This window comes from Babylonia areolata, chromosome 1, assembly GCF_041734735.1.
Source record: "Babylonia areolata isolate BAREFJ2019XMU chromosome 1, ASM4173473v1, whole genome shotgun sequence".
Lineage (NCBI taxonomy): Eukaryota > Metazoa > Mollusca > Gastropoda > Neogastropoda > Buccinidae > Babylonia > Babylonia areolata.
In genome coordinates this window covers 56,407,570-56,420,349 of record NC_134876.1, presented here as the reverse complement: position 1 = coordinate 56,420,349, position 12,780 = coordinate 56,407,570, and the positions used below count along the sequence as shown (strand labels likewise).

General features: G+C 37.7%; 1 protein-coding gene across 1 annotated transcript; it reads left to right on the top strand.

Annotated features, from left to right (window-relative positions):
• Positions 1–108: 108 nt before the first annotated feature.
• LOC143284254 (small ribosomal subunit protein uS2-like) lies at positions 109–12,700 on the top strand. The gene is made up of 6 exons (XM_076590937.1): positions 109–190; positions 1,951–2,100; positions 9,007–9,212; positions 9,503–9,661; positions 10,249–10,377; positions 12,263–12,700. The coding sequence occupies exons 2-6, from the start codon at positions 1,968–1,970 to the stop codon at positions 12,560–12,562; spliced, it is 927 nt and encodes a 308-aa protein (XP_076447052.1). The 5' UTR covers positions 109–190; positions 1,951–1,967; the 3' UTR covers positions 12,563–12,700.
• Positions 12,701–12,780: the final 80 nt, after the last annotated feature.

Here is a 12,780-nt window from a genome sequence, read left to right as displayed (position 1 = left end):
ACTACCGAAGCTTGAATTGATAACACATGTCAAATGATATTTTTTAAACATCAGAATACTTGCGAATTGATTTCTTCGGCATTTTCCCCATCCGTGTTTTTAAAGCGCGACGGAAATGTGGAAACCCCGTCGAATTGCACATCACTTCCTTTCCAGTTCAGCGTTTGACTTCGCGTGGTGCATGTTGAAGGTACGTGCTCAATTTTTTGATGGTTTATTTGTATCAGTCCAAATGAAATGACCTTATTGCTTATTAAGGTGTTAAGTAAATGCCTCAGATGGATTTAAACCTCTTATTTATTTGTATTTTCTGTGCATTAACAGTTATGGAAGGATTTGTTCATTTCCATGTGTGCCATGTGATGAGCCAAGCCGCCATTTTGTACGGCATGGGTGTTGATTTTGACACATTTTTGTACTTGGATATGGTACAGGAATGAAAGATTTGGCATTTCAACGTTAGGATGCCCTTTCATGTTTTTCGTCTGTTGTGAATTTGAGTTACATGCAATTTTTTTTCCACTAAACTTCAGTAACAATTCAGTCGCCACATGGTCAAACCACTTGGTCGACGCATCATTTTAATCGGTACTAGTAATGTCGTATGAAGTATCGCGGTTTTTAGGCTTTATCAGCCTTTTGGCTGATCAAATAGGACTTTAAAAAAAATCACCTATGAGTGCGCAGTTAATGTTATGGCTAGCTTCCTATGGAGAAATCCATACTTCTTCCAGTGTTTATCTAATAAATTCTTAAAACTGTTAAGTGTTCCTGCAGTGACAATGTTACTGAGCAGATTATTCCAGAAGTTAACATCCCTGTTAGTAAAAAAAAAAAGTGTGAAAAAAATTTGGTGAATGTCTTCATTAGTTTTGTAATGACTGATCACTACCACTGACAATTCAAGTTAGTGGAAAAGAATTGGGGAGTAGACGAACAAACGTGGCAATTATTATATGTCTGAAAGGTCTTGACTTTTTTATTTTTAATTGATAAAGTAACAACATTTTTGTAGAATGTAATCCTACTCGAGACTTCTTTGTGGAAACTTAAGATCATTTGACACACAGCACACTGTGTAGTTTGATTTCCAGACCTGCTGGCCCCTAGCAAAACTTGTAAGTAATGCGTAGGGCAAAGTGTCAGTTGTGAATGCCGTTTATATTTTCTGGAAAAGACCAATCATTTGTAAAAGGCCCGTTTGTTGTATGTTGAGCTGTTGATCCAACTGTCTTATGCCAAACATTGTCTTCATTCTCACATGGTTGTACTGTCTGGCAGTGTTGTTCATTGGAAGCAATTGAGCATCACTGTTTAAAAACCATTATATTTATAATGATTATTATTGACAATGTAATGGCTTGCATCTGTCCTGTTTTGTGTATGCAAGTTGCAAGTACAACAAGCAGTTTGAATTAATGTGGAAAAAAACTCAAGCTGGAAACCATGGAGAAGCCAGGTAAAGGTTAAAACTAATAGATTTCATAACTGTTGAACTGACCCAACAGCGTGGCATTTTGGGAACTGAATGGCTAATATGGTCCGGAAGTGTAAACCCCTTTCACGCAGTTGGAGAATATTCACTAGACCCTGTGGCTCTGTCAGGTGGAAGTGACCTCTACATATTCCAGACCTTGCCATAGTCGCTGATGACATTGATGGTGTAGGTAAACCATGTAGAGGACAATGCATTAAGTAATTGTGTGACAGTGTGTTTCACAGATGAAGTTATTAAAATGAGAAGCATTTCAGATAAGTGATTTTATTTGCATACTGTGGATGCTATTAGTTGTACAGTAACACAGCAGAGGGATGTCTCTAAATTTTAGGAAGGTCAATTCCAAATGTTTTATTTTACTAACTTGTTGCAACAGGTATGCTTTAGAGGGGGTTGGGGTATCTTTAGCCAGTTTCTAATTTTATTTCAACTGTGTGCAATGTTTGTTTCAGATTGATCTGCAACAGAGATGTCTGGTGGTTTAGATGTATTAGCCCTCAAAGAGGAGGATGTTACTAAGCTGCTTGCAGCTAGTGTTCATCAAGGATCCACAAATGAAGACTACCAAATGAAGCAATACATCTTCAAGCGGAAACCTGATGGTAATAAGAGAACTACAAAAATTTGTAAAAGAACTATGAAAAGTCAAAACAGTAGACCGTTGGAGAGTTTTGTGTTCGTCTTGGATCTTACGCATGCGCATCTAACTTCAACTCAGAATGGCGAGCAATGCTGAAGGTGATCGACATAGGTAAAAGCAGCTAACGTGCTGTCTTCCATTGCTTCAGTTGATAGCTTACATTGCTGCAAGTAGTACAACCAGACTGTACAATGAAGTGCCATTGTATGCACAGTAAAATCAACAAAATATGAAGCAAAAAGTCATTAAAAAGAAGCCTGCTGAAAAGAAGCCTGCTGCTATGCATATTCTGCCTCTCTCCATTGCTTGTGATTTTGGAGAGCCATTCAACTTATAGAGCACATACATATGTTATGCACCTCTATAGGTCATGAAAGCAAGGAGCTCTCCAGCGGTCTGTTGCTATTTTTTTGCAAGTAGACAATAAAAGTAAAGTTGATCCCTATCATTTTAGAAATATTAATGAGATAATGGGCTTGGTTGTACATCAACTTGGAATTCTTGATGGGCAGTTTGAAAAAAAAAATTTTTTTTATTTGTGTGTGTTTTTTTTATCCCACTTATATCTCCTGTATTGAATATAAAAAAAAAAAGAGGACAGTAGAGAACAGGTATTGGGTTGATTATGCCTATCAGATTGGTGCAGGTGTTCAGTACATTATGATTTTTTTTTTTAATTCATTATGTTTGTGACAGGATGAGGTAAGACTTCAAAGAAACTTGGAAAGCTGTGGCTGAATTTATTGTGTCAGTGGTTTTAAGGGTTTATATGCAACCACACTGTCTGACTTTTCCTAATAGTGTGGCATTGTGGGAACTGAATGGCTTTTGTAGTCAAGAAGTGTAAACCCGTTCTGCACTGTTGGAGAACATTCACTGGACCCTGTGGCTCTGTCAGGTGGAAGTGACCTCTACATATTCCAGACCTTGCCATAGTCACTAAGTGACAATGATGGTGTAGGTAAACCATGTGGAGGACAAGGCATTGAATTTATGCTCATGTGAGGATTACCATGCCTTTCACATATGCAGAATTCGTGGTCAGGATGATGTAAATTTAGTAATTTTATTTGATGGAAGCAGTTGCATCTGATTTTAATGGCAGTTATCTCCATTGAAGTCTTCCCCCCCCCCCCCCCCCCCAAAAAAAAAAATGGGTGGGATTGTACTTGTGAGAGGAATTTAAGCAGTTGTTATTGAATATGACAGTTTCATTGAATATGACAGTTAAACCCTGAACATGGAGAAATTTTCACCTGTTGGGATTTTTTCTTATGGGTCATTAGATCTTCTATATTTCATTTGTGTTTCCATCACTGTGGATGTGTATGAAACTTGATATATATAATTTTATGACTGAGGTTATGAAAAAATAAGGGAAAAACCATGTTGAAAATGAATAATATGACATCACTAGATAAACTATTTTGTTTTGAGAGTTTTTTCCCAACAAATTGTTTAAAATCTTCAATTTTTAGAATTTTGTTGATGGAATTTATTATTTTTTTAAAAATGTGTTCAATTGAATTGATCTGGCACTATGGCGTAATAACTGAATGGCTTGTGCTATGAGAAAGTGTAAACCTGTTTTATACAGTTGAACATTCTCTAGACCCTGTAGGTCTGTCTGGTGGAAATAACTTCCAGATATTCCAGACCTCGCCATAGTCACAATTAGAAATATTGAGGTAATAGGTTTGGTCATACATTGGCTTAGAATTCTAGATGTCTGTGGTTTTTGTTTTTTTGTTTTTTTTTACCCCACTATGTCCTATGCATTAAATAAAAAAAATGAAGGTGGTAGAGAACAGGCATTGGGTTGATCACATGCATCAAATTGCTGCAAGTGTTACGGCCAATTAGATATTCAGCATGTTAGTTACAGGATGAGGTAAGTCTTCGATGAATTTTTTGTGCCAGTGATTTTAAGGTTTTGTATGCAATCATACTGTCTGGCTTTTCCAATAGCTTGGCATTATGGGAACTGAATGGCTTTTGTAGTCCTGAAGTGTAAACCTGTTCCACACTATTGGAGAACATTTACTAGACCCTGTGGCTCAGGTGGAAGTGACCTCTACATATTCCAGACCTTGCCATAGTCACTAAGTGACAGTGATGGTGTAGGTAAACCATGTGGAGGACAAGGCATTGAATTCATGCTCATGTGAGGATTATCATGCCTTTCACACATTCAGATTTCATGATCAGACTGATGCAAAATAGCAGTTTTATTAGATGGAAGCAGTTGCATCTGATTTATCATTTTGAAAGTCTTATTGGCAGTTATCTCCAACAAAGTCCCTTTTTTCCTGAATAAAATGGGTAGGATCATATTTGTGAGAGATTGAGCAATTCCACTTGAATATGAGTTAAATCATGAACATGGAGAAACTTTTTATCTGTTGGGATTTTTTACTTATGGGTCATTAAATCTTTTGCTTTGTTTTATATGCCTTTTCATCACTGCGAATGTATTGCTGTATATGAAACTTCATTAATATATTGTGACTGAAGGTATAGAAAGATTTAAGAGAAATACCATGTTCAGCTAGGATAATGTGACATCCACCAGAAATTTTTTTGTTTTGCCAGTCTGTTCCCAATGAGTTTTAATTTGTTTTAAATCCTCAGCTTGTATGATTTTGTTGATTGATTTTATTAAAAATTTAATTCCATTGAATTAACCTGGCAGCATGGCATAATGGGAACTGAATAGCTTGTGCTGTCAGGAAGTGTAAACCTGTTCCATACAGATGAACATACACTAGACCTTGTGACTTTGTCAGGTGGAAATAACATCTACATATTCCAGATCTTGCCATCATCACTAAGAGACCTTGTTGATGTAGGTGAACCATGGAGTGGACTAGGCTATACATCAGATACCAATGAATGCAGTGTTAAAAAAAAAAAAAAAAAAAGATACTTCATAATCTTTGTGATTCTGAAGCTAAATCATTTTTCAGATTCTAAGTCATACAGTACCATGTCAGACAATAGGCCATCAGCTGTCAGTTTGCTGTGACACAGAGCAACCTGTTGAGTGTTGGACAAGCTTTTATATTCAGTTTATTTATTTTTTTATTTTTATTTTTATTTTTTTTAGAAAAGAAAAAAGTTTTAGATTTGAGGAGGAGAGAGTTCTTTTTTCAAATGGACCTGACAGTTTCAGAGTGGTTCCTTTTGATAAAAGTAATAACTAATGAATTAGGCTGACAGGAATTTGAACATGGAATTAATAGAAAAGAAAGCTTTGCAGTTTCTACTTTTAAGTCTTTACCTTTTTGTATTTTACCATTCATTTTCACCTGATGGTGCAGGTATGGTGTCAGATTTTATATGATTAAAAAAAATTTTTTTTAAAGTTCACTACAGTAACTGTTTTCCCCCCATCAGCACATATAAGTATTATTACTAAGGCAGATGAAGATTAGTAAAATCGAAACTGAAAGGATAGAGAAAGTAAGTTTTACAAACAAAAGCTGAAATACAAAGGATGAAGTTACACTAAAAAAAAAAAAAAAAAAAATGACTCGCAAATATCCTGGATGTCAGTAGCATTTGTTCATGGTACTGACATTGTGTGTGAAAAGCAGTTTAATTTTTTGTTTGCTATATTACTTGATTAATCATTAACCCAATTATGTGGCATCGAGGGAGCTGAATGGCTCATGCAATGAAGTGTAAACCCATTCCACACAGTTGGAGAACATTCACTAGACCCTGTGGCTCTGTCAGGTGGAAGTGACCTCTACATATTCCAGACCTTGCCATAGTCACTAAGTGACATTGATGGTGTAGGTAAACCATGTAGAGGACAAGGCATTCATGACTAATGATAAATACAGTTGGTTGAAAATGAGATTTTTTTTCTCTTATGTAGGAAGTTAAATTTAGAGTGCTATGATTTTTTTGATTTTTTTTTGGATTTTTTAAAATATATTAACAAATGTGAAGTACAAAAAGAAAAAAGAAAAAGCATTGTCATTCCATACCATCTGGCTTTAAAAGAAAAGAAAATGTTAATTCCAGCAGCCCTTGTCCATTGTACACTTATAGCCAGATATGAGATATGGCATAGAATAAAAAAACAACACCACATGGCATAGAATCATAGAAACCTAAATTATTTTATCTAATATGCTGATATATATATTTGAAAAGAAAAGAAAAAGATAATAGTAAAGAGTGGTAACTCTCTCCATTGACAAGGTACACAACTTCAAGTCAGTGCTGCTTACGCTACCAATTAAGCTAGCACACAGGTAAATAAAAGGTACATTGGAACAAACCCAGACATCCTCAAAAAGGAAGTGCCGGGCTTGTCCTTATACCAATCATTTGACATGCGCACACAGCAGCAAAGACAGAAGAAAAGTGCAAACACAAATAAGCTTTTATTCAAGGCTGGCATAGCCTCTTTAATCCTGAACAAGCCACACCCAATTGCATGGCATTATGGGAGCTGAATTGCTCATGCAGTCAGGAAGTGTAAACCCATTCCACACAGTTGGAGACAATTCACTAGACCCTGTGGCTCTTGTCAGGTGGAAGTGACCTCTACATATTCCAGACCTTGCCATAGTCACTAAGTGACATTGATGGTGTAGGTAAACCATGTGGAGGACAAGGTATATCTTTTTATTGATTAGATAAAAGAAATTTAAAGAAGAGCTGAACAATATTGATCAGTCGGGCTTAAAAAAAGAATGTAATATTTGAAAACAGGAAAAGTGAACAAGTCATATATCAAGATCTAGTATTGTAGAAAATACATACCTGCTCTTCACATATTTTAGTTAACAAATTGAGTCATGTACAGTCTTGATTTAAAGGTAGTCACTAGTGGCAGTAAATTGACAAGAGGTGTGGAACAGGATTTTGCCCTGTCATGACTAACCTGTTTATACTCCTAAGTTGGGGTTTTAACGATACTCTATTATGAGTAACCTCAGAATTTTGTCTGCAGTGAGTTCAATGGGGGTAAGGGAGATCATTACTGAGCAGTCAGCTGGCATTATGAACTCCGATTTTGGAACATTCCTTTGTGTGGTTGTAAATGAATTCTATTTTTTATTCAGCTTGGGCAAGTGTGTATTCCTTTATGCAGTGTATAGAAAAGTGTTGTACACATGCACTTTGGGTTTCCAAGTGTGTGACATTGTGGGAACTGAACGGCTCTTGTAGTCAGGAAGTGTAAACCCATTCCACACAGTTGGAGAATATTCACTAGACCCTGTGGCTCTGTCAGGTGGAAGTGACCTCTACATATTCCAGACCTTGCCATAGTCACTAAGTGACATTGTTGGTGTAGGTAAACCATGCCGAGGACAAAAGTAATTTTTAATCATTTTAAAACAAAGGCACAACTAAAATGAATGTTCCTAGTGTTAACAGCTTCCTGTCTAAACAAATAATAATGATAGTATTTATATAGCGCTGAATCTTGTGCAGAGACAAAAACAAAAGGTTCAGATGAATGAACCAAATAATTCTCCTTTGTATTTTGTATCTTAAATGTCTTTATTTTCCTACTCTTTTATGTTTTTTTTTGTGTGTAAATTTGCGGGTGCTGATGGACAGATCCAGTTTAAGGGATCTAGAAGTTAAGTGGAATGTTACTGTGAGCTTTTTCATTTGAAAAATTAAATTTTATATATATATATGTGTGTGTGTATGTGTGTGTGTATATATATATATATATATATATATATATATATATATATATATATAAAGGGGGGGGGGGTCTGCAAATTTTTTCCTGATTTTTATAAGGTTTTAAGGAGTTTCAATTTTAATTGACATTTGTTTACAGGATAGGTTACCTGCATTGTAAGTAACATTCTCATGGGGTGTGTATGTGAGTATATGTATTATTTTATAGAGAGAGGCGCTAGATATATATTTACATATATTTGAATAAAACAGATTGGAACATTATCCCAACTATGTGGCAATGAGGGAGCTGAATGGCTCATGTTGTTGGGAAGTGTAAACCCATTCCACACAGTTGGAGAACATTCACTAGACCCTGTGGCTCTGTCAGGTGGAAGTGACCTCTACATATTCCAGACCTTGCCATAGTCACTAAGTGACATTGATGGTGTAGGTAAACCATGTAGAGGACAAAAGTAATCTTTCTTTTTAATACAAAGGCAGATAGCTGAAAACCAATAAAGTTATTGTTTTTTTGGGTTTTTTTTTAAGTTTCTCATTGGGTTTTACTCTCTGAGGTTCAGAGATACAAACAAGGGGACTTGCATCAGAAGGGATCAGGAAGTTTTTACCGTGTTGCAGTTTAAGTTTCTTGCTTTTCTTTTATATATATATATATATATATAGTTAAATAACTATTGTCGTAAATAACCTTTACATTAATATTCCTTGAAATATTTTTTTAGATCATTCTTTAATAGTTGATGGCATTTATAAAAGATGATCATATAGATCATCTGAGTATAATAGATGATTGCATTTATAATAGATGATCATACATCGACCCAACTTTGTGGCATTGTGGGAACTGAATGGCTTTAGTCGTCAAGATGTGTAAGCCCATTCCACACAGTTGGAGAACATTCACTAGACCCTGTGGCTCTGTCAGGTGGAAGTGACCTCTGCATATTCCAGACCTTACCATAGTCACTAAGTGACATTGATGGTGTAGGTAAACCATGTAGAGGACACTTTAAAGCATGATGTTCACAAAAATATTTGCTCTCCTTTTTTTTTTCTTCTTTTTTTTTTTTTCTTTAAGCTTAAGTTCATTCATGAAAATTGAAAAATTGGTTTATTTTTGGGAAAAGCTTTGTTCACGTGGCATGAATTTTTTTGATACAGTTCTTTTAATTTGAGCATTCCTTTGCAGGTGTCCACATCATCAACATCAAGAAGACATGGGAGAAGCTGCTGTTTGCTGCCCGTGCCATTGCTGCCATCGAGAACCCAGCTGATGTGTGTGTCATCTCAGCCCGCCCATATGGTCAGCGTGCAGTGCTGAAGTTTGCCTCTGCTACTGGAGCCACTCCCATTGCTGGACGCTTCACTCCTGGCACCTTCACTAACCAGATCCAGGTCAGGGTCATCATAAATATTTTCACCTGAACTTTGATAAATAAATTAAACTTAGCTGTATGAAGAGCACAAGATCAGGAGTCAAGATGGCTGCTGGAAAGAGGAAGCTAGTCAGGGATACAGAGGGGAGGTAACTTACTTCCAGCTGCTTTCGTTTTCTCTGCATAGGCAGGTAGTAGTTTGCCAGATGATACAGTTGTTACAATCTAAGAAATGGGAGGGTGGAAATCTATGCAGGGTAAACTTGCTTGATATTGATGATTAATATCAGATGCAAATGCTTTGTGCAGGCTGCTTACCGTGAGCCTCGTCTGTTGGTTGTGACTGACCCACGCATTGATCATCAGCCAGTCACTGAAGCTTCCTATGTCAACATCCCTGTCATTGCTTTTTGCAACACTGATTCTCCACTCCGACATGTTGACATCGCCATCCCTTGCAACAACAAGGTATAGTCTCCACTAAAGTTCTCCTGAATCAAACCTTTTCACTTTCTCTCCATAATACAAGCTGGCAGAAGGAAATTTTTTGGTGTCGCATACTGTACCTTGTCAAACTGATGCAAACCAGGCCTATCTGTTTACTCTTCTCGGCAAAAATTATTGCGGCAACTCAATGATGTCTTTGGGTGGCAGAAAGCGATTTGTTTCTTTCATTTTCTTTTTTCATTTATTCAGTAGGACAGGCACCTCTCCTCCCCACTCCCCCCAGAATATTCAGATAGATATATGTGATTACTGAATTTATTGTATTTGAATCTGCAGCTCCACTTCCCTCTCTCTACTTATTGAAATGTTACAGGGAAATTTAAGGACCAAATTAATGGCATTTGCTTGAGTAACTTGCCACAGTGAGCTGTCCTCATATTATGGTGTTGAGTTGCACACAATTTACTCCTGGAAATAATGGTGCCTACATGGTGGGGTAAAAGTAAAACCACATTCATGCTTGAGTGGACATGTTATTTGCAGTCCAAATACACAAAAATATATAGGATTTTCCCCCAAAACTCTGAAGTGGTTTGTTTTGCTTCCAGGGTCAGATGGCCATTGGAACCATGTGGTGGATGCTTGCTCGTGAGGTTTTGCGCCTGCGAGGAACCATCAGCCGTGACCACCCTTGGGATGTCATGGTTGACCTTTACTTTTACAGGGACCCAGAAGAGGTAAGTTTGGTTCTGCCACCTTACATGATGGCATATGCCACCTTTATGTGTGTTGCTGTGTAAATGTAGGCACATGATATGCAAGATTAATGCAGTATTTATATGTACATGTTTTTCAGGTGGTGCTTGTCTTTGGAACATATTTTTTGTGGGGTAGGATGTTTAGAGGGTGGGACCTTTTATGTGGGTTAGGTGTGGGTGCACATTCTTTATACATGTAACACGTAGGTTTGAATATGGCCCATTTTATTTTTCGTTTGTATCTTATTACATTTTATTATGGTATATTTATAAAGAAGCATTTAACCCTTTCGCTGCCAGGAGAATAAGATTTAAGTGAAATCTATTTGCCAGGGTTTTTTCACAAAAAACGGGTATAAATTTTCCAAAAATTCTGTGCTCTTTGTTATTGGAGAAAGACCCATAAAAGTATATATTTTCTGAAAGGTAAATGAATAAAGAATACAAAACACATGCTATTTTCCCATTTTATATATTTTTAGTGACATGTTGTTGTTTTGAAATCAGTGTTTTGTTTTTTGTCACATTTTCAACTTGTTCATTACAAACATTAGTCAGGTAATTTGCACAAAAACATCATATTTTCTGGACAAATGGATATCTGCAAACACAAAATCATACTAGAACAACCACAATATATATATTTTTTTTTTAAGAGATAGATACACAATACATTGTGACTTCTCCAAGTGATAAGATGGATGTGAGGCCACGCCTCCTCAGTCTCCACCGCCCCCCCCCTCCTCCTCACCCCTCTCACACGGTCACTTGATTCAGTTCTCATCAGACCACGTTGGCTGCTTGCCAAGAATATCGCTCTGCTGCTAATTCGGTCATCTGTCGTCTGCTAACAGCTGTACAGCTGACATCACTCACTGACAGTTGCATCTTGGCCACTCTCTTGATTGCTCCCTTTATTTTCTATCAGATCGTCCTATAAATGTTCATCTCTATCTTCTCCTTCGAATTTAGGCTTCAGTTCTTTCTGAGCATCAGCTAAAGAAAGAAATCATTTTTGATTTAGTTCGTCACGATCGCATGTCTTGAGCACGGCGTCAGTCCGACATTTTGTTGAGCGAGCGAGGAGAGAAGTCAGGCAAACACTTGGACAGTGACCCAACCAAAACGTTCAAATAAAGGACTGCTTCATGACGTAGATGGGGTTTCTAGCTATGAATAGAATCTAGAGAGATTCCCCAGGCTAAAGCTACCACTATTTTTGCCAAGGAAGTGAATGCAAACCAGGGAAAATTCAGAATATTTCGATGACGAGTTATCTCGTCATGCAGGCAGCGAAGCATACATGCTTGCCATGACGAGTTATCTCGTCATGCAGGCAGCCTAGGGGTTAATATTTATAAATAAAAATATTGATGGGAGTCAGATATGGTGTAGCATATTAGTGGACCATTGGCAGTTTTTTACGACTGGAAAAAGTGAACCATTGAGCTTTCAGATCTACTTGTCCATTACTAGGTTATGGAAGGTGTGCTGAGAAATAGATATATTAATGGGTTCTAAAATGGTTACATTCTGTGCTCAGCTGTCAGTTTGGGGCCCAAGTGCAGGCCCAGTGTGTGTATCGCTGTCTGTGAGCTGCAAAACGTGCTCTGTTAAAAGGGATTCCTCTCATCCTCTGTGGAGTAAACTGCATGTAATGTATTTCTGGACTGGACAAGTGTTTTGGAAAGAAAAAGGAAACCAGAAGTTCATGAAGTTCTCACGTTATTGAAGGTTTAGTTTACTTAAACAGATATAACATGGATCAATCTAGTGCTCTGACACCTTGAAACTGATAGAGTTGGAATGTTTATTTGGGAAGAGGGTGTAATTGAAGCTTATTGGATATCTTTGCTGTTTTCAGGTTGAGAAGGAAGAAAAAGAAGCCCAGGAGCGTGCCATCGTCCAGAAGGAAGAGGTGGCCCCGCCCCAAGAGCAGTGGGCAAGTGAAGTGCCTGAGGCAGTGGCTGATTGGGCCAGTGAGCCTGTGGCCCCTGCTGTGCAGCCTTTTGGCACCACTCCGGCTGTAGCACCAGTACCTGCTGCTGCTCCCACCGAGGACTGGACCATGCCAGCTCAGGATGACTGGGCTGCACAGACTACCACCACCACCACCACTGCTGGCACCAGTGATTGGGGAGGCGCAAGTGGCTCCTGGGCTTGAGTGCAGCATGCAGTTACAGTGTAAGCAAGCTGGTGCATCTCCCCGGTCATCATTTGGGACATTACTTTGACGTGCCCTGGTACTGTTCTTGTTTACAACAGTTACAGTATCCATTGAGCTTGCAAATAATAAAAAAAAAAATGTAAGTGGATTGTGTGCCTCTTTTGTTTGTGTGCTGTCATTTCAACTGGTCAATTGGACTGTTCCAGGTGGAATCT

Excerpts from the sequence above, each read along its gene's own strand:
- LOC143284254 (XM_076590937.1), top strand. The coding sequence starts at position 1,968 with ATGTCTGGTGGTTTAGATGTATTAGCCCTCAAAGAGGAGGATGTTACT. Across the intron at positions 9,213-9,502 it reads CCTTCACTAACCAGATCCAG|GCTGCTTACCGTGAGCCTCG; the intron begins GTCAGGGTCATC and ends TGCTTTGTGCAG. Across the intron at positions 9,662-10,248 it reads CCATCCCTTGCAACAACAAG|GGTCAGATGGCCATTGGAAC; the intron begins GTATAGTCTCCA and ends TTTTGCTTCCAG.